The following is a 21,641-nucleotide window of genomic DNA, read 5'->3' as shown; positions in this document are numbered from 1 at the left end:
GAAAGTTGCTGGTGATGAAGCCTGAGACAAATGATGAACCAGCGATGGGTTCTGAGGTTATCTACTATCTTGTGGAAAGATGATTTTGTTGAAGAGCAGTGCTGTAATTCCCTTTGCTCTACCCTCCATCTGCTCCAAGAAGTCACTGAGATCCTTTCTGTGCTCTGAGAATGAATAGTTAATCTGCACTGGAAGTACCGGTGTCTCCATTTTCTGCCTCTTGGTATTCTGAATTAAAAAAGATGAGGATACCAATGTTGAAGTTAAATTGAGTGTAACTTTCAGTGTGAAAACTTCATCTCTGAGAAGCGTAGTAATTTGAGCATAGCTGTTTGTGAGATACTGAAAGTTTGGTATGCAGGAAGCCTGATTTAATTTGATGTGGCTGACAGCATTTCATTATGAAATTTCTTGAACCCTTTTGGTACAAAACCTAAACTAATCTGTTCTATTGATAACTGAGTAGATCTAGGTAGAGACCATCTTAGGTAAGATGGTAGGCTTGTGGTAGGAGTGGATTAGGTGCTGCCATTTGTTGGAAGTGTTTTATAATGAAGCACAGTTCATAAATGGTTTTTTAATAGAAAAAGATGGGTTAAAGAAACTCTGCATCTAAAATTCTAACAGAATGGAGAACTGCAACTCTTCAGTAGTTGTTGTTCTTGACCCTGTCAGATTGTTTACTGATCACTTGTGCAGATGATTTCAAGTGTTGAGAAATCCTTCCTGTTGAGATAAACTTCTGTGTGATGCCAGTGGCTGTCATCGTGGAGATGCCATGTTAGAGGGCAGCTGCAGAATCAAGCTTGCACAATGCCTCGCTTGTGGAGCTGTTGTTTGACTTGATTGCTGGCCAGTTGCATCATTTCTGTCTCCTGGAGTTGGGGCAAAGTTGGCTGCAGATAGAATTTTATCTGGGCTTTCCCTCTACCTATTGCTAGGAGAATAAGGGTGTGGGATCGGGACAGCAGGCAAGTAATGGGGCACCAAAGCGAGGGCATGTGCTCTTTGGGGAGGCAAGCTGTGCATGAGCCCACCCATGAGCAGTTACTCATCTTCTTGGTAAACTGCCAGATGTTGTAAAACTTGAATTTTAAGGCTAGATGAAATACCACAGCTCTTGTCCAAGAAGTAAAAGGATGAGTAAAAACTCAGTTTGGCAATTGTTTTGCCTTGACAGTTGCAATGGCATTTGAAACCGATGTGCTCTGATTGCACTAGTCAGAGTGTTCATGGGACGTTCTGTTTTATGTAGCGAATGGTCTATTGTATGAACAGAAGTGTGACACCTTCAGTTTTTGAAGTGGCTTTCCGTCTCAAAACCTCTTCCTTTTCTGTTTTGGCAATGTAAAACTCTTTACCACTCCCACGTAATATCATAAATAACGAATTGTGTATGCAAATACTATTTGGGTACTTTTGGGCAACTTGAGCTTTCAGCCACAACGTGGAGGATTTTGCTTAACAACTCCTGTGCCACAGAGTATCTGGTGCTTTGAGTTACCATAGCAAGTACAGCTGGAGGACTCCTCCTACTGCCCTGCCCCAGTGGTGCCCTTTTTATTTCTTCCTAGTCAGTTTAAGCTCTCTGATGCTGTAGGGTGAAAAGGTTAAACCATAACCTTCTCCAGTGAGATTTCAAAAATGCTTTTTCATCTCAAAATTGCAGGTCTTCATCAGTTCAGTGGGCCACTTCCAGCAGACTTTGCCTTGATTTTTGCTCATGACACTTCTTTTGGTGTCAGTGTTTATTTCCCTAAAACTCGAGGAGAGTTGATACACTAGAAGTACTGGCATGGAGGATACGACGGGGAAAGCTTAGCAAACTAAAAAACATTTGGCATTTATTCCAAATGAGGGAATATTAGAGCTCAGCTTTTTTTGAGGTATGCAGCTTTGACTAATCGATGAATCAAGTCTTTGGTGCTGGTGTGCAGGCTGTGTTATCCTTTTAGGCTGAATTGTGGTAGCAGTGTGTGCACATTTAGACTGCAGCATCTCCTCCTCCCTGCAGTGCTCTGAGATGGAGTTAGCACATCAGTAAACGCAGTTGCGTGCAGTTCCTTGGCCCCTCTCTTGTGGATGTTATGTTTATGTTGTAATTCTCTATGAACATGTTGCCTGATCTTTCTGGGGAAAGAGGAGGTAGGAGCTAAATTGTGAGCTTAATTTTCCTCTCTGTCCTCGAGTATAGGTCAAAGGCCTGGAATAAAACCTGTGGGGCAAAGTTCAAGCCAAGCTGTTGTTTACATGGTCCTGCGTGCTTCTTGGGCATGGACTGAGACAAGGCAATGGGGATTAATGACTTGGGTTTTAAATTTCTTGTGTCCCCTTTTGAAGCCTTAGTTTGGTGGGATACTGTTGCATGGCACTTATCCCAAGGGGGTATGTGGCTGAATCCAAGACTGGAGAGCTTCCCTGTGGCTCATCTAGGAAAGCGGGCATCCTCCTGTGATCACAAACACATCATTACTGGAAGGCTTGTTACAAAGCTCAGAGGAATTTAGGAGGAGAGTGTTGGAACACTGGTTTTGTCTCTTTTTGTTTCCTCCTCATTCACTGTTAGGAGGAAAGCAGTAATTAATACAGCTGGATGTTAAATGCAGCTTTTTCTGTTGGCTCCAACTTCTTGCTAGTATTCAGTTTCCAGACTTAGCACATACAGACGGTAGCAATCAAGTTTTTTGGTTAGTTCAGGATCCTTCTTAGGAGGAAAAATGTTCAGTCATGATCTGTGCTTTAATTTAGCTGCTCTTACCTTAAACATGTAACAGCCTAATGCAGAATAGTTAACTGTGTTTTAAAATGGAGTGCTTAATGTGCTGGTATTGGCAATGAATCTGGAAGCATGAACTCTGGATAGCAACTTTGTAAGCTTATAGCTGAAGAAGAAATAGCTTGAAAGTTCATTCACTCTCTAAGTGGTGTCCAAAATACACAGTTTCACAAAGTTGCTGGGATGCATAGTCTGAGTTCTGTGTCTGTCCTTATTAGGATGATTTTGGATGTGCATGGTGCCTCTCCCCGCTGCCCTCCCTCCTCCTGGAGCAACAGTTTAAAGTGCAGTGTTCTCTGTAAACTCATGCAGAATGAGTATTGACACCTTTAGTTGCACTGTTACATGTATCAGAAAATGGTGTCTTAAGAACTTGATTTGAGAAAAAGCAACTCTTACAAGTTTGTGTGCTGGTTGGTCTTTTGGAGGTGTTTGGGTTTTTAGCATTGTATCTTGAATAGACTGGCATGATTGATAGGAGGTGACAGAGGGATAGGCATGGAAAAGCTGGGCAGTGATGTTAAAATAAACCAAGCAGTTTGTAGATGAAGGTTTTGGCTGTTGGAAAATCCCCAGATGATGATGCTTCCTTCTGGGGAAGTAAATCTTGGAAGTGTTGCAGTTAATGATGGAATTGGCTGCATGTGTTATTATAAATATTAAGCCAAACTTTCCTTGCATGACTTTGATGCTTGTATTTTGTCTGATTTGCAGTATTTTAGAATGGTTTTAACAGTGACTTGTTAAGTATGCTGATAGTAATCAAATGTGAACAGATCAAGAGCCTTGTGTGATTAAGCAAGAATGGGGGGTTAAAGTGGAAATTGTTTAATATCTCCTGAAGGAATGCTTATGAAAGAACTTTTTCTACAGCAAGGTATGAACATAGCGTGGTCTGAGCACTGCAAATGGGCACTCTATCCAAAGCAATTAATTCTTGAAAATAGTTCTACTGTATAGTTAAGCCACGCTGATTACTTAGGATGTCATTGAAAGGCTTTCACTGAGTAGGATGGTCTTGAGTCTGAGTTAACTTGAGGTCATATTTTGTTTGTACTTGCCAATGAGAAGAATATCAAGGAGCATGAAAGATATGCTCATGTCCAAAAGCAGCTAATGCACTTGGCAATCTTTCTAAGAGTGTATTTATCCAGTAAACATAATGTAATAGGATCTAGTAGATTCCCAAATGTAGAAGATATGCTGTAATGGAAATTGCGTTAAGATTTCAGCAGTGATTTGAAAAGTCTTCAGTTGCAGAGCTTTAAAGGTGCTTTTTATGGTCAGTATCTATTATTTGCTTTTACCATATTGTAAAGTCTTCCACTACTAAATTAGTTTTTTGGGTTGTTTTTTTTTCCTCACTCTTGCTCCTAAGTGCACCATTTTGCTTTACTCTTCACTGGGGGGTGTGTCACCAGATCAGCATAGCTGAAGTTGGAAACATTGTCTGCAAAAGTAGCAGTTTAATGGCTTTCAAAAGAAAAAATGCTCCCTCAATCACTGTGCTTAAAATGCCACATTACAACAGACCGGTGGATTCTGTATTAAAAGGCATAATAAGAGTATACTGATCTCAAGAATTCTGAGATCATCCTTTTGTCATGGGAAGTATGTCCAATGTCCTAGTTGAACCAAATTTGGCTAATTCTATCCAAGCTCCTAGTTTTCTCTGCAGTGCCTGAAAATTATTTCTAGCTTCCTTGTTTCTTAACAGAAAAACCTTCCAAGTATAGCAGTTTGTTAAATTTAGCTTTATGAGGATTGGACACTGCTACTTTTAGATTGGTTTTAAACTGACGGAGGCGTTTAAATTATGCTGTGTTAAAACAAAAGCAGAACGCATGCCAAGTAGCTTTTGCGCTGTATTTTTATGTGTTCAGGAGACCCAGTTACTAGGAATAGGCACTTAATTTAAAAATAGGTCAGGTGTCAAGTATAGGTAGTTTAAGTGAACCATACAAATCTCATATCTGCTCTTATAAAAGCATTAGTGTTTCTGCTAATAAGTGTAAAGTGGTAACAGCCTGAAGACTTGTTTAAATACAGATTATCTTTTCCTTGCTTTACAGGAAAATCTTCACTGACGATTCAGTTTGTGGAAGGACAGTTTGTTGATTCGTATGATCCAACCATAGAGAACAGTAAGTAACTAACTGACAAGCTGCTTTTCTATACCTAACTATTCTCAGAAGCCATTGTGGTTATACATATTACTTATGTGGGCATTTACATATTAACATTAAAGCTCATTAATTAACTGTCAAGCTTTATTACTCTTTTAAAGCAGTGTTTACCAAACTGACAGTACTGCAGTGTGGAAATCGCTGTGTATGTATTTCTCAGCTAAACAGCTAAACTTTCAACACTGAATGAAAGAAAATCTAATCAATCTGGCTAAAATTCATCTTCTTGTATTCTGTGTATGTTGTTGGACATCTGCTTCCCCTAATATAGTCAGGACATGTCAAATTAAGTATGTCATACCTCTATTGAAATGTGCCAGTATGTACAAAGTCTCAGATGTCTGATTTGATCAGTGTGTACGGATGAAAACAAAGCCAGCAATGCCAGTCCGAACTAAACAACTACATTAGAAGGTAGACATGCTGTGTCTATGATAACATGGCAGTCTTTTAAATTACTCGTTTTCAGCTACTTGATAACAAGTCCAGTATACAAGCAGCTTGCTGCAGATATTGGATAACTGAATTCTAAGTGTCTTTCCTCTTAGCGTTTTTTTAATATTGGTGTCTTTGTGAACAGCTATTATAACAGGTGAGTAAAGGTACTAAAAAATGCTGCCAAGAGCAACAGGTCACTTCAGAGGTGAGTTACCTGGTATTTGTTACAATCCAACCACCTCTTTCTGAGCTAGCAGCGGTCATAAAGTACTTGAGCAACTGTGGTGCTAGCCTGGGTAATTTGATCATATTGGCTCAGTTTAATCATACAACAAATAAAACTTTGATTTTTTTGATCATAACCCTGGAGTTCTTGTATTTTAATGACTTTTGAAAAGCAGTGGTAGCACATGTTTTTACTGTTTCAAAATTGTGCAATAGGATGTTAAGCCTCTTTGATACTCTGGAAGTTTGAATGAAGTAATCAGAACAAGGTTTCTTTTGCATATATATGATAATAATTGCTAATCACTAGCTGTGAGGATATATTTTACTCAGATTTATTTTAATGCTTAGAACTAAAATTCAGATGCAACTTTTTGAGTTCTGATTTTGCTTTATGAGCCAGGGTGGATAATTTGCCCCATGATCTTAATGATCTCTTAGTCCTTATACAGATGGCATTAATATTAACTCTTTAGGATGTGTACACCTTGGTTTTAGCATTTTGACACCTTCATACAAGATTGCCTTGTTTCATCCTTTACAAGTTCTTGTTGTCCACAGAAACCTTTTGTTTGTAACTGCTGCTAGTAACTCTGTAGTTGTCTGTCTCTCTCTTAGCATTTCTTACCTGTATGAAAACATACCCTGGATGATTTCTGCTTGTATTTGACTCTTGTAATCTGCACTGCTTGCCTGATGTAAATTCTAAACATCGAGCGTGTCATGGTCATGAGAACTTTGTTGAGCATAAGCACCTTGAAAAGGCTTAAATGCTCGCTTCGTTTTGTATTTGTCTGGAAAACAGCAATACTACTTTTGCTGAAAGTCTTGTTGATCTGTGACATGGCTGGAAAAAATAGTGTTCTGAAAGGCAGACAGTTTAAGGGCGCTTCTTGCATCAGAACCCATTGCTGGGAAGTAAAGGTTGAAAACATAAAAGGATATGCCCTGAGGTTCAAAACAATAGGAAGTCTCTTGCATCTTTAAGCCGTGGAAGGCCTCATAGAATGTTTTAAAAATGCTTCTGTGAAGAGCTGAAGAGATAACACATTTAACATTTAAAATGTATTGATGGTATCTTTCTTAAGAAAGACATGTGAAACTAGTTTTGATGGGATTAGTATAAAATCATTCTTTTGTTTCAGTTCTTTTTAAAATGTTCTGCTAAACACAAACCTTTGATCAGTTCAGTCTTTCGGCACTCCCAGCTCTGTTTCTGATTCTGTGCAGGGTCATAAGACACAGAGTATGTAATCAACTCTTCCATTGTTTTCCTAGCTTGTAATTTCAAATCTGTTTGCCAATGCTGGCAAAAGGGGTTGAGAAGCCAAAGCTCCTATACTACCGGCAGTGTTGAGAATATTGCATTTTTCCAGTGCTTTGTAGCAGGTCATAAAACCTTGTCAGTTTCATCTAGTGATTTGGTATACTTTAGTTTCACAAAACTTGGAAACGAAAAATACACAGGCTAAAGAACAGACTGGCCTATGTGATTGCTGTTTTGTCTCCAGAAAATTGTTACTAATAATTTGTTACAGTATTCTACTAGCACTGATGAAAGGCTTGAAAGCTGTGGTACTGCTGATAGCTTAATCTGTGTCATTTTTGTCTTGATGAAACTTGCACAAAAAACACAGTGTTAAGCTAAACTGTATAGAAGGCAAGCTATAGTTAAGCTCTTACAGGAACAAGTGGCATAGCATATAAGCCTTGAATCTTAGGAATAAGACCTAATATTCTAATAGTTTAATTTTTCCAGTGTGAAAATCCCTATCTTCTTTGAACCTAGTAAAGACAAAATAAGCTGCGTTAGATTTCACTTAATGTTTGTTGAAGTGAATGCTGCTTCACTGCTGTATTTTCTTTTGCTTCTGTTACATCAACCAGAAAAGTTAGTTTATTTAGGTCAACAAGCATGTTGTATTCAGTTGCTTCTCCTAAACCTGTGTATCTGGAAGAGTAGCATATAGTGTTTTGTGGCAGCAGTGGTGGTCAGAGTTAACTGTTTGGCAAAATAAATTTTCCCTTTCTGAATGTCCCAGTAGGAGTGACACTGTGATGGGTGGCTGTTCTTGAGACAGCTGTGTTGATAAACTATTGGAGCTATTAATTTGTGGGGTGTTGGAAAGAGAAGGAAGACCACGGTGCTGGGTGGGACTCTGAAGGCAGATGAGCTCAGATAAGCAAAGACCAGAACAATTAAAACTCAAACGTTTTCCTGGAATAGAAACGAGAATCTGTATTTGGAACTCAAAGCAAGTAGGTCAGAAGGAAGATGTGCACATAGCTCTACCCAAACTGTACCTTAGCAGGGATGTCTTTGTTCATCACTAATTCAGTGATTTTTGTGTTGCAGAAAAGCTGACTTGACTGCCCAAGTCTCAAAAATGTTTTCCTCAGCTCTTCTGTGGCCTGCCTGGCTGCTTTCTGCTTTTCCATGTAGTTTCAGACAAGCTTCTAGCACTGTGCTGCAGCTCTGTGGTCTTTCTTTCTGCCCTGTACAGGCTCCCCAAGGAAAAGAACAGTCTTCCCCCGAGGGCTGCCTACATCACGTTTAATACAATTTGAGAGTGGAAATATATTAGAAAGGGGGAGGTGGCTAGAGGAGCCATAGTAGTTGAGGAGGGAGATATCTGTAGGTTTAGATGGGCCTGCTAGAAGCATTTTTAAGGTTGAACTTTTTCCACATGTCATGGCAACTGCACTGGAAGGGTTGAAGTATGCTTCCTCCCAGGAGCTGCTGATGAGCAGCCTTCTCGAGGGGTGAAAATGAGGCTTCTGAGAAAAATTAAAAATAGCTCAGTTGCATTACACATCTCAGTGTTGTAAAAGATGTCCTGACAGATTAGCGGCAGGCAATGACTTTGGGATGAAGACTCAAGTAGAAGTAAATGCAGAAGTGATAACCAAGGAGCCCTTGTGAGGCAGCTGTATTCAGTTACCAGCCGGTAGCTCTAAGGGAATAACGTTACAGAATTCTTGTACCTTTTCTCAGCAGCACTATCATTCTAAAAGCTTACATCTGTATGTCTGTACTGATGGGGGTTTTGTACCATAGTGGCTTGTTTTCGCAGCAGCTGTCATCTGAGTTGCATATACAAATAATTTAATTCATGTTAGCCTAATTGAAATACACTTGATCTTAGGGTAACAATGATTAGCAGCTGCTGGAGTTGCTGTATAAATTGCACTTCTGCTGAGCTGTAGCAACATTCAGGGCTGTGCTCTGCATGCAGTTTTACCAGAACTTTCTCTGATGACAAAGCGGCTTTAGTTTCTTTGCAACGCAGCTGTTGACTGCTGCACTCTCAACCGTAGACATACATCTGTTTGCTGTTGTGCTGCTCACTGCAGCACCAAATTCTCCAAGTTTCAGCAAAGCATCAGATCCAGGAAACAATTGTATAGGTGTGAAGGTGGGGATTGCAATTTTCTTCACACAGCCACACTTGAGTGGTGCATTGCAAGGCTGCAAGCATGTCCTGTCTGAAACGTGTGTGCTTTGTGGAGCTGAAACAGGCCTTACCCACACTGATAAGCAGTATTCTACAGATGCTCACATTATGACTGGGACTGCAGAGGTTGTTCAGGTCTGCTGAAATCTGTCCTCAGCACACTGGGAAGAGCCATACTGTGCAGTGATCGTATTATCACCAGCACAAGAGAATGCAGTGTGTCCCAGGATGGTGGGTGATAGAACTGAAAGTGAAGACTTCCTCTGGAAGGAGACCTGTGGATCACAAATCATCTTTCATAAAGGTGTATGTTTTCCCCAAGATGAAATTCTTAACAGGAATATTTTTAAAAGCTTCAGCAAAGACACACAAGTCATTAATTACAACTGCATCAAAGCAGGTTTGTGTTCTTGCAGTGGGCTATTCCTAGTGCTACATGCCTCTGCGTTGAAGTGACAGTTCTTCTCACCCAGTCTGTGGTGACTCCTCCACTGCTTCCCTTCCGCTCGCTTTGTCACACTCTGCTTCCAGTACCAATTGATGATGATGTCTTTGCTGGGTCTATTTTAGGCTTGTAGAGTAGTCTGAAAAAGCTGCCGTCTGTCCCTTTTTAAATATTAACTTTCATGAGGCTCTTGAAACTACTTGGGTTGCAGAGTGCTTTGATGTGTAATGTGAAGTGTCAAGAGACTTACTTTTAATATACCTGTTAGTGCATTATGTCTCCGGATGAATCTGTTTTCTTCAAGCAGTGATAGCATATATATAGCAGTGATAGCATATATATAGCAGTGCTGTGTGTTAACACCCGTTCAAACGGATGGTTACTTGTGTCCCCACCACAGTATTCATCCAAAAGGTAAAGAGCTGTTGTGGGTTCTTGCTTTGTAACTTTCAAATTTTGTGCAGCAATGACAGCTGTGTCCAGATGGGGACTTGAGAGCAGCTCACATGCATGTGTGCTAAAGCAGCTTTCTGGGGGAATAGACAGGGTAAGGTAGCAGCCCTCACTTCGAGGCTCGTTTCAAATTGCCCTTGTCAGTGTTGTAGTGGAAAGGACAGGTGTGTTTTACACTGTTTGTTTAGACATTCTGCCTTAGTTTGGCTTTGCTGTTTGAATTGCTCCTTTTTTTAAAAAAGGGTGCTTTGATTTACTATGTGGGTTGAAGCCTCCAGTTTCAGCTATTTCAGCCTACTTAAGATAATGCTCACATTGTGGAGACTTGACAGGGCAATGAGCATTAGTGGGGAGGAGGAAAGTTGTTGCATTTCAGCTTCTAGGAGACTGTACAAAGCCCAGAAGGCGTAGGTGGGAGACTGCACAGCAGGATCGAGAACATTCAGCTTTGCAGCTTTGAGAGGCTGTTGGGCAACTTGGAATATGATGAGCAGGTCACCGCAGTGTTAGCAGTCTCCCGTTCATTGCTGCAGTGAAAGATGAAGCTTCTTAGGACTGTTAGTATTTGGGGAAAACCACCTCAACCAGAGGATAACACGGACTTTACCCAGTATTTAAGTACTGTCCAGTAATTGTGCTTTAAGTGCAACACTAAGGCCAGAGTGAAGTTGTGAAGCCAGGTTTGCGTGCTCTGATTGGTACATGTAGTGCTCAGTAGTACATGATTCTTACAAGAGCTGTGACACTGTTTGCTTTCGCAGTTGCATAATACAAACACTGAGTAAGATTCCTCAGCTCGCGGTGTGTTGGCGTTTCATGAATCCAAGGAAGAGAAGCAATTCTCATCACTTTAGGGACTGAATGTACTTCCTGACTGAGGACTATAGAGGCTGGTGGTAGCTACAGCAAATGTGAAAGCAACATGGTGATCTTCTAGCTGCTTATCTAGGTTTAGTATATTCATAAGTAGGCTCTGTATGTTTTAGCTCTGGAAGATTTATATATATTCTTTTTTAATCCAGATCATTTACCTCATGGTATTTACATTTACGCAGTTGATCTTGTTGAACTGCTTGGAAACCAGGGAACATATCCTATAATAAGTTCAAGCTTAACTTTGGTGCTAATTGTATTTAAGTGTCTTGTGTTACCACAAATTATGGTTGCCTGGAAGTCTCTTAGAAATGCATGTAAAACCCCTTTATACTGTTTCCTTTTAAGTAAAGGAGAAAATGCTGCATTCAATGTGAGAATCTTCTGGAATTTGAAATTTTGAAGTGTGTTTCTGAGCTTCATTATCTGCAGTCCGCTAGTTTTGTAGTACAGCTGCCTGATTTAGCCTTTTATTGCTGCTTTAAAGCCTACAACTAAAGTTCTTTTTTCCTAGTGCAATGGCTGACAGTGGCACAGATGAGTGACTTCTCATCCCTTCCTTGTGTGTAATTCTGACATGTTTATGTATTTCTTGTTTCTTCTAGCTTTTACAAAACTGATCACAGTAAATGGCCAAGAATATCATCTTCAGCTGGTTGACACTGCTGGCCAAGTAAGTTATCTTTCTTTCCTTGAATCTTTATTTGGAGTTAAGAGGTGTTTATGTTCCTGTAGAGCTAAGTTGACCATGCATTCAAAAGCGACAGTTAACATAAATGATACTGCTTTGTCATTTAGTCACTAAAGATCAATGTTTCTGTAGTGCTTATTTAAAGACTTACAGAATCATAGAATAGTTAGGGTTGGAAAGGACCTTAAGGTCATCTAGTTCCAGTTCCAACCCCCCTGCCGCGGGGTTTGTTTGTGGGTTGGTTTTTTCCCTTGTCTATTGAACTAATGTCTAAAAAGGTGAAGAAGGAATTGCCTTAAGTCTGATATACCAAAAATTCATAAGTAGCTTGCTTGATATTTGTGGGCTAAATTAGCAGTCTTGCTTTAGATGGAAAATGTCACTTCAGTAAACTGGAGAAGGTCTTCATGACTTTCCTATTTGTGTACTCTAGCTACACCAGTGTGGCTTGTATCCATGAAACAGTCATGGGGAGTAGACAGAAATGCACATAGGTAGTACTTAGCGGGCTACCAATATGCTACTGCAGTTTGTTTACATTTTTACGTGATGGTTCATGTGTGCATCTGAGCCTTCACATAATGACAGGGAGTGCAGAAGGAGACAGCAAAAGCGTGTCCTGGAGATTTGTGAAATGCGGGTGTTCATTATGTAATGTTCGTCTGATCTTGCACTGCACATTCAATGTGCAGGAGTGCTCCATCTTGTGAAAGATCGTATTAGGAGAAAAACAACAGGGACTGTTAACCCCCCCTGTTAACTCCCTGTATTTTTATCCTGAAGTTTTTATTGCTCACCTTCTGTGATTTCTGGTACTATGCCTTTGTTTTTATCCAAAGTGTGAGTAATGTTAAACAATTTCAGTGTTGTAAAATGCGTTGCCTGCCATTACTTAAAGACTTTAAAGCTGCAGTACACTTACTCATAGCTGGGAGACTAGTCAGAAGGGTTGTAACCTTCTAGGTATGTTTCATTGCTTTCTTTGTAGAGAGCTACATAACTTAAGAACAACCATGGTGTATTTATATGGTGTCAACTTGTGGTGCTAATCAGCAACACTGCATCCACTGATAAATCTTGTCAGATGTGTCTGAAGTGATCAGAAACACAATGCTGGCCACATGTTCCAGGGCAAGATTGTTTGATGGGAAATATTCTGCAGAGGAGAGTGAGGTTGAGAGATGGAGAGGCTGAAAAGCCTGAGCAACAGAGCAGGCTCCATAGGTTTCACTTTGTGCTGATGTAAGTGTGCTTGTCTTACATCTGTAGTTGTAGTACGCTGATAGAAGTAAGATTCCCGTTTAAGGAAGAAATGGTCTCTGGGAAGGCAGTGCAACTTCATCAGCAGTGTAGCTCCATTGCTGAGGTTTATTTCAGGGTTGATTTTAGTGTTATATAGTATTGTAAAACCAAAATAACTTCTTTCCCTTATGGTTATTTTCAGATTTGATCCTTCCTAGGAAGAGCTTGAACTTTTAAGTTCTGGCTCACAGGGTTAGAGGGGAGACATGATGCTGGGTTATGGAAGGTGTGGCTTGGACAGATTTCTCTCTCAAGTCTGTCTTGCTTAATGATCCATAAGGAGTCCTCGTGTATACAGCATAGCAAGGATTATATTGTAGGTTTGTTACATACTTTCAAACTTGGCTATGACTTGAAAAGTTATAGCTGCATTGTTTTATGTCATGGCGAAGTTATTTTTGATGCACAAGTTCCAGGAAGCTTTTCTTCCTTCTAACAAGCTAAAAATTTAATGAATTGGAAACAGTTGAGGCTGTGGCACTTTCTTTCTTGATAGTCCTCCTCTGTCCTGTGTCTCTTTACTTTTCATGGTTATCTGATTCATGTAGCTCAGTTAAACAGGAGTCTTGGTACAGGATCACAGAAGAGTGCAAACGGAAACATTACCTAATACCAAATTCCAGCTGGGGCAATCCTGAGAAATTCTGGGTAAAGTCAAACAACTGCAGAGTTGCACTTTCATCTGTTTTACATGCAGACTAACTTGTATTCTTCTGTATTGACTTTGCAATTACACAGCCAACTGAAGTGGCAGTTTGGCATTTCAGTGAGGGGGGGCAGGAGGGAGAGCTGCCCTCAGTGTGTACCAGTAAAGGCAAATAAGGGCGTCTTTTGTCAAGTGTTATTCTTTCAAACTTTTTTGTCTGAATCTGTGAAACTGATTTATAGAGGGTTTCTCCTCATTTACCAGTTAGGGAAGTTTGATTCCTTTTGGCTGTCAAGATTTAAGCTGTGTGACTGTGGTGCTCCATCTGTTCAGTCATGACAATATACAGAAAGGTTTTGTGATCTTAAACTAAAATTAACATCATAAGCATAGGTTGAAAAATCTGAGAACTTGCGTATTAAGAAGTATGGCTCTTGTCAAAATGGAAATGTTTCCTGGGAATATCTGTTAGAACAATTTAGATTCTCAGTGTGGGATTCATAGTATTTCTGTTGTATTACCTGCAGTATGTCAGTCTGTGTCATTTACCTATTTAGTCAGTTCCTTTCCTACCGGGGTAATAAATTCAGTAATTAAATTCGTGGTGTTTTGTTTGGGTTTTTTAATTAAACACTTGACATGTAAACTTCTAGCTGTCATAAAGCAACTAATAACTGTATTTCTTGCATCTTGTAGTTGATAAGAATTAGTTAGTAAGCCACAGTTATTCGCTTCCTAACAGATCCCTTAGGTAATTTAGATGTGATCAGTGTTGCTTGAAATTCTGAACTGCTAGATCCTGTTGTCAGCTGTTGAAATTAGGAATCTGAAACATATCACCAGCAAGATAAGAGGCATAATTGCTAATTAGTGGTAGGACAGAGTGGATGTTTTGCATTAATTCAAACTGATAATTAAGCAGGATAAAAGGATTGGGAGTAGCTTTAGCTAATCCACAGTCTTAGAGGGAATAAACCAAAAAAGCTGTCGATTACTGTATACAGTCCAAGTCAGCTTTCTCTTAATTTAGTAAAGATTCCACATTTGACATTATGATGAAAAAACTTAGTTCTGAAGGTATACCTAGACAAAATGGCCCTGCATGTCATGTCTTTCAAATATGATCAACTTATCTGATAGTCATCTGCTAGCATCAAGTTCTAAACTGGCAGTAAGTAATCCTAAATGTAATACTCCTTCTACAGGATGAATACTCCATATTTCCTCAGACGTACTCCATAGACATCAATGGCTACATTCTTGTTTATTCAGTCACGTCAATAAAAAGGTAATAAAGTCTGCTGTGTTCTTCTGCTTCAGATGTTAATCAGGTATCTTCTGGGTTCAGCTCCTGCCTTTGCTGTATTTTCTTTGCATATGTTTAACGCATTTAATCTTTCTTTCCCTTAGAAATATAATAGAAAATAAAATTAATGGATTTTCAGAAACTTACCCTCAAATCAAAATGTCACAGGCGCTTTGCAGGCTAATATGCAAGCTACAATGTGAAAAATGAGACAATGCTGAGCTATTGCTTTGCCGTGCAAGTAAAAGTGCAAAGAATGAGTTCAGGAATAAGTAGGATTCATAGCTGTAGCATCAGATACAAAGGCAGACTTAAATATGAACCTAAGGGGCACTCTACGTTTATGTGAAGTACCCAGTTAGTTGCTAAATCAGTCCCTCAGCCTTGTAGCTCATCACAGTGCTGAGATTTCTTTGACTTCTTGTCTCAGATTGTTCTGGTCAATCATCAGAAATTTTCATATAAATAGCAATGTGTGACTTTTGGCCTGTAGACTCGCTCGTGACATGATGCCGCAGATACTCTTATTTGAGATTTTTCCCAGAGTATCTATTTTGTCCTTGCTGTTAGCTGTCCATTCTGACATGAGGACTAAGTCCGTTTTAGCTGGAGCTGTTTTCCTGCAAGACGCATCTCAGCTTTCATAATGGCATTGTCATCTTCTGTTACTTTGTCCCTTCCTCTGGTCCTCTTGCTTTGTTTAAATACTGGTAATTCTTGAATAGATCTCAGTTTTCTGATGTTGTACAGCATCTTTCTTACAGCCAAAGAAATCCTATTTTCTTGATTTTTTTCTTCAAGTAAAATGATTGAGACCTTGTAAATCTCATCAAGTAGAAGAGGAGTCGATACTTCCCTTCTACAGGCAAGGAAGCTGATGAGCTTTTCATGAGTGCCAATAGGAGTTAGTATTCTCAGCCTTTAGGACTGGAGGATTGTCTAATTAACTGAATAGAAAACTATTCATTATAAGTGGTACTGTGAGGACAAAAATGTTCTGTATTAATACAAGTGTTTAGGTAACAAGAAAGATCTTATACAGTGCCTGTGGTCACTTAGGTGACTTGCCCACGCAATCAAATTACAATCACCCTCTGTCTTGTCTTCTTTAAAAGTGTGTATATTGATCTGACTGTTGATGCAGGACTTTTGAGAGCTTTGACGGCAAACATAATAGAACTGCCCTTTGAAAATGTTCATCTTCCCTTCTAACCTTCACTGGGAAGTTTACATGGGACTTGAGTAAAAGCTAGCGCCCTACATTTTTCATGTTCCCAAGCTCTCAGCAGCAGGGTTACCTGAAGGCTTTTGCTCTAGTTCAGCTTAATTAAATTGCATTTTTTTATCTTGCTAGATTCCACGATTTTGTGTAACACATTGTTTTTGACAGCTGTTTTGTTGTATTTCATACATTGAGCTGTTTGCTGTAACCTTACTTGCTTGACAGAACTGGAAAGGATCTCTTATGGTCTCCAGATCTGTTGCTGTTTCACAACTTGATGTGATGATGCTCTTTTTGGATTGGTAAATACCTGTCTTAAAATGTGTCCCTGCTTATTCTAGCCTTAGTAATTTGGAAAGCTTTCGAGAACATTGAATTGATCTGGTCAAGCCAGTTACATTCTTGGCAGTTCTTAGCAACTTATTTCTGTATCAGAATTGTGTTTAAGTTTAAATAGCGCTTCTCTTCTGGTTTCCACTGTGATCTGTTAACAAAGATCAGTTGTTTATTCGTTAGCATTTTTACTGAAAACGGAGCTCGTGACCTATCCTAGGGTAAGCAGATAGATACATGGAACTGGGAAATGAAGACCTCAAGTTGAACAAGAACACTTGGCAGCGTTATGTGCTGGAACCTCAGGTGAAGACTCGCTAGGGTCCTGTGCCATGGCATGGTGTTTTTCTGGCTGTGCTGTAAACAACACACCTAATATTGGAAAGGAAATGACAATTATACTGTTCAGTGACACAGTTATGCTGTGGCTAGTACGCGACATCTTTCCTGTTGCTTTAGACTGAGAAACAGTTCTATGGTTTGTAGCAGGATTTTTTTTTACTTTAGCATTTCATTATTCTGAAGAATAATAGGGTCACTTAGTTCTGTGTGTAGCAGTACCTCTCAACTTCATTGCAACCAAGCTCTGTTTAACCCTTATTTTAGGAATAATTAAGAATGAAAGTCCAAGACAATTCCCAAGACCAGAGTTTTCAGCATAAATACTTTGTAACCCTGAAGTCCTTTTGTTGATTCCACATTTTTATGTAATCTGTAGTGTCGCACTAGAATTACTAATAGTAAGTTTTGCCAGACTAAGTCACACTTCTGCTTGCAAAGAACTCGTTTTCTTGTTAGGATATACTCAAATCATTAGCTGAACATGGAGAAGTGCTGTGTTCTACTCGACCTCAAAAATTATTGCTGAAGTCCAGACAAATTGACCTACTTGACAGAAAATCCTCAAATGTGGTAGCCTTTATTGTTCCAGAAACGAGAAGTTTTAATGATTCAAATAGCTTGAATAGTGGGGTTAGGCACCAGTTCTTTGAGAGCTCCAAGTTGAAAGTGTGTTTGAATGCTGCTTTATTTTTAAGTGTTTCAGTTCTAATTGAAATGCAGTGCAAGTAAAGACACTGCATGTAGCTAACAACCTTGGAAGCTGAAAATGCTTTGGCCACTTTTTTGTTGTCTAGTGGTGTGTCTCGTCTTTGAGCCTGTGCCTCTCTCTTAAAACAAATCTGAATTGTGCACTTGATGTACCAGTATTTTTTCCATAATGTAACTGGAGGAGCACAACATCTGTTCTTCAGCCCCATTTATAGCTTGTTCTCTAAAGTACTAAATGTCAAATGCAGCGGATTTTGTAAGTGAGGTTTTTGGCTTCTTGGTATTTCACAGTACTGCTTCTTATCTCCCGTCATCCAAACTTCACGTGCATGGTAGGTGAACAGACAAGTATTTGAATAACCACGGTTGCGATACCATCTTGCAGATCAGTTGACTCACTTTCCATAGAAAAGTAGAATTTAGGCTTCCTTTGGCTTTCACATAAATAGAACTAAAGAATTCTGTATGAACTAAATGTTCTTTAAAAAAAATAATGTATTCTTTCAAGATGGATCATGTTAAAATGCTTGTTCTTTGAAACTGCTTTGATTTAACATTCTCATCCAGAATTGTTGGACTCTAGCAGTTAAATTTCTTACTGTAGATAAAAACCAGATCAGAGGTGGGGAGGGTCTTCTAGTGATTCTGTGTTAGATGCATTGATTCTAGGTAATGTTATTTATTTCTGCAAATACCATAAGTGGAAAGCTATAATGGTAGGCATAGGCTAGTATTACTTCTTCTGGGACCATTTTGTCTCTTGTGCCCAAGTCAATAAAGCTTTCGGCATGTTTGTAGTTCTGTCTCTATACATAGAATAAGTTTTAAACGCAGCAGCCTACATATGCATTTAATTGCTTGTGTATTGGGTATTAAGGATAAACATTGGAGTGCATGTGTGACTTCATCCCTTTATTTTGCAGTTTTGAAGTGATAAAAGTTATCCATGGCAAGTTATTGGATATGGTGGGAAAAGTCCAGTAAGTAGTGACACTTTCATCTCATTTCATTGCAGGCATGTTACTAGTGCTTTTTTCAGTATACTGTAACTGTTCTGAAGTTCTGAACTTTCTTTCACAGAATACCTATTATGCTGGTTGGAAATAAGAAAGACCTGCATATGGAACGGTATGTGAACTCCAGTATGTGTGAAATGCAAGACAGCAGCCGGCATTCCTGTGGCTGCAGTGCGCTAGTTTGTTCTTGGCTTTCCGTAACTAAAATCAAATTGTAGGTTAAAATAGGCTACTGGCAAAGGAATTGTGTCCAGAATGTGAACTAGGAGCCATGAACTTGTGTTGTAATGTTGACTTTTGCTGTCAGGTTCCAGGGCTGGTCATTTAACACTCCAGGCTTTTTTCAAAAGAAGTAACAGAAGTGTATTTTTCACAACTGTAAAATACCAGAGGATATTACCGAGTATGAAAACAAAGCAGTACTTCGAAAGAACTGCTCTTCTGGGTTGCATAGCAGTTTTACCTGGCTCACTAGTGTGTTTGACAGCAGCCAAATGCAAATGCTTTGGATCAGGCTTCACAAAACATTCCTATTACATGCATTTATGTGCTTCAGTACTCTGAGGTTTTTCCTGACATATCAAATTCCAATTCTTTTGCAAGTTACAAAGAAACATACTTTTTCTTTCTTTTGGTCAGGGTGATCAGCTATGAAGAAGGGAAAGCTTTAGCAGAATCTTGGAATGCAGCTTTCTTGGAATCTTCTGCTAAAGAAAATCAGGTAACTGATTAAAGATTCACATTATTGTAATACCAGTGTAATGGAATGACTCATAGTTTCATCTAATAAAGGAAGTTAATATTTGCATGTACTTTACAGCTGTTTTGTGTAGATAGTTGGAAAGTATTCATTCCGCATTCAGGTTTATGTATTGAGTTTTTCCATGCAACTGTAAATGGAAGGAGGAAATGAACAACTGAAAGTTAGGCTTCACTGAACACTTTGTGACAAACTAAAACTGAGATCCACGTGGTGGGTGGACCAGGGTGTGTGATCTGCTGCAGTTACCTTAACTAGGAGGCCATTGTGGTTGCAAAGGAGTATGTTCCTTGAAGGGGACAAACCTTGCATTTCAAGGTGCTAGGCAAGGCTCGGTCTCTAATGCGAGGCATAATCATTTTGTGGCTCTGGGAGGCAAACACAAAAATGTTAGAATACTGCAGAAGTTTTCAGACACTACTGTGATGCATCTGGAGCGAAGTTCCCCAGTCTGATGCAGTATAACCCACACACATTTACACTTGCTGGTTTCCTATCACAGAAAGAAAGTGTTTAATTACATGTTAGATAACATCTTATTCTTGTTGCTGTACCTGCCTTCCTTTAAAATGCCTCCTAAATATGTTCTGGTCCTTGAATTTGGCTTTTCTTGGTTTTTTGAAAATACAGACACATGATAAGGTCAAAAGGATGCTGTCAGGCTAGTTTTAAACTGAGTCCTTATGTAGAAGAAACACTAGAAGAATGTAGAAGAAATGCATGGTTGCGTATCACATCCTTCTGTGGCCTCCTCAGTAACATCAGCACCATCACAAGGATAATCCTATAGCTAGGACTGGACCTGTGTATGCAGCCTTCTTTCCCTGTTCCCAGTCCCCAGAAGCAAAACAAACAGATTTTGCCTAATGTCTCTGTCAACAGTTCTACGAGTTACTTGAGTAAAGCTGGATTTTCTGTGGAAGAAACACTTGGAAATTTGTATTTATTTTCTCAGTCTCCAGATGTGGGCTGCTTTGAGTTAGTTTATCAGTGCTTCTGGTTTTGGCTATGGCATGAGTTAACCTTGTCAAAATTGGGCATGATGAAAGCATGAAATTTCTTACTATTTTCTCTGTACTGCTGGAGAGGTTGAAATGCATGCCCAAGGAAACTACATTGACAGTGTGACAAATAAACCAGCTAAAAGCATCTGATTTTTCTCCCTCCCTCCCTCCCTTCCCCCGTTTTCAGATTACAATAGTTCTGGATTAGGCAAAGCTATTACCTATGCTCTTTCTCTTTTGGCACATGCTTGCAGTGTGTAACAGCATGGCAATTCCTATCTAGCAGAGGTAACAAGGCATGTTGTCATTCTCCTCGTGCTGAATGTTCACCTTACGTAAGTCAACATTACTGGGAAAAGAAACCCATTAGCGCTTTTTGCTTGAAGGTTCATCTAAATCATCACCTGTACTGTCTTGGTACAGCAAATCTAACTTGCCTATCAAGATTAAGCCTAAACTCTTTCCAAAACCACTTTAGATTGTTTGCTTTATAAAAAGCTAATTTGATGTTTAAAGGGATGAGCTGGACTGGATTGGGAATTCAGAGCTTAAGAACTTTAGCAGAGAGCTCAAACCTCCTTAACTGGGGGAAGTCTGTTAATCCTTTCTCTCTGAAACCCAACCATCTGTATTTGGTAGATGTTGAGCAATAGTATGACAATTTCTAGTATGCTAGGTCTGAAATTGGTTTGGTACATGATGTTCTTTGCAGCAGCAAGAAGAGTAGGTCTCCTTGCTACAGAAGTTAGACCAAGCTTGATCAGCTATGTCATCTGTTCTTTGTAACAGCTCTGCTTGCAAGGCACTGTTGAAACCAGAGAAGATACTCCCTATAACAGGTTCTGATAGCAAAGCCTTCTTTTCTCTCCTTTCCCCCTCTTCTCCCTTCCTGCTTTGGTGGGGGAAAGTCCTTGTTGGAGCATCTGTGAGAGTCCTAGAAGCATAGCCCGACTTTGTTGAGTAATTAAAATAGTTCTATAGACCTGTTCTGCCAGGAGTTATCAAAAGATACCAGGTTCCAGAAACGGTATGACTTTGAATAGATGGAAAGTGAGAGACACGAAGATCAAAGCTGCAGGGATGATAAATGGTAGTGGCTGGCAAGAGTTTTCAAGGTCAAATATATTTGAGGCTATGCATCAGTTCCTCCAGACAAGGGTGACCTGGTAGGACTTTTGGAAGAGCCTGTGTATCAGCAGTACATCAGTCACCTAGGGAAATCTAGGGCTTTGAGAAGGCAATTCTGAGACTTAATGCAAAAGACCTCTTTTAGATTACTGCAGGGCTGTTACTGTCATACCTTCTCAAGCTGCTTAATTATTACCAGGTATTATAAACATATCAGATAAGTTAAACTGCTTTGGCTGACTTCAAGAGCTTTGAGATTTTCTCATGAAATTCCCTATTTTGTTTCACCTAAGCCATAGTATAGTGCTTCATTTTAATCCCAGTACAACAAA

General features: G+C 39.5%; 1 protein-coding gene across 2 annotated transcripts in view; it reads left to right on the top strand.

Moving 5' to 3' along the window:
* RHEB (Ras homolog, mTORC1 binding) overlaps positions 1-21,641 on the top strand; it is a 41,497-nt gene that overhangs the window by 16,102 nt on the left and 3,754 nt on the right. The window contains exons 2-7 of one of the 2 annotated variants that reach the window (XM_061349088.1): positions 4,849-4,920; positions 11,457-11,524; positions 14,696-14,778; positions 18,325-18,381; positions 18,482-18,529; positions 19,057-19,138. In XM_061349088.1, the coding sequence (XP_061205072.1) occupies positions 4,849-4,920; positions 11,457-11,524; positions 14,696-14,778; positions 18,325-18,381; positions 18,482-18,529; positions 19,057-19,138 (410 nt within the window). The remainder of the gene's footprint in view (positions 1-4,848; positions 4,921-11,456; positions 11,525-14,695; positions 14,779-18,324; positions 18,382-18,481; positions 18,530-19,056; positions 19,139-21,641) is intronic. The other variant, XM_061349095.1, reaches the window with a different exon arrangement.

The sequence above is a fragment of the Neopsephotus bourkii genome, unplaced genomic scaffold, assembly GCF_033783945.1.
Source record: "Neopsephotus bourkii isolate Nb327-2 ecotype Australia unplaced genomic scaffold, CSIRO-AGI_Nbou_v1 NB_53, whole genome shotgun sequence".
Taxonomy (NCBI): Eukaryota; Metazoa; Chordata; class Aves; order Psittaciformes; family Psittacidae; genus Neopsephotus; species Neopsephotus bourkii.
The sequence above is the reverse complement of the archived record's forward strand: the minus strand, read 5'-3'. Positions and strand labels throughout refer to the sequence as shown.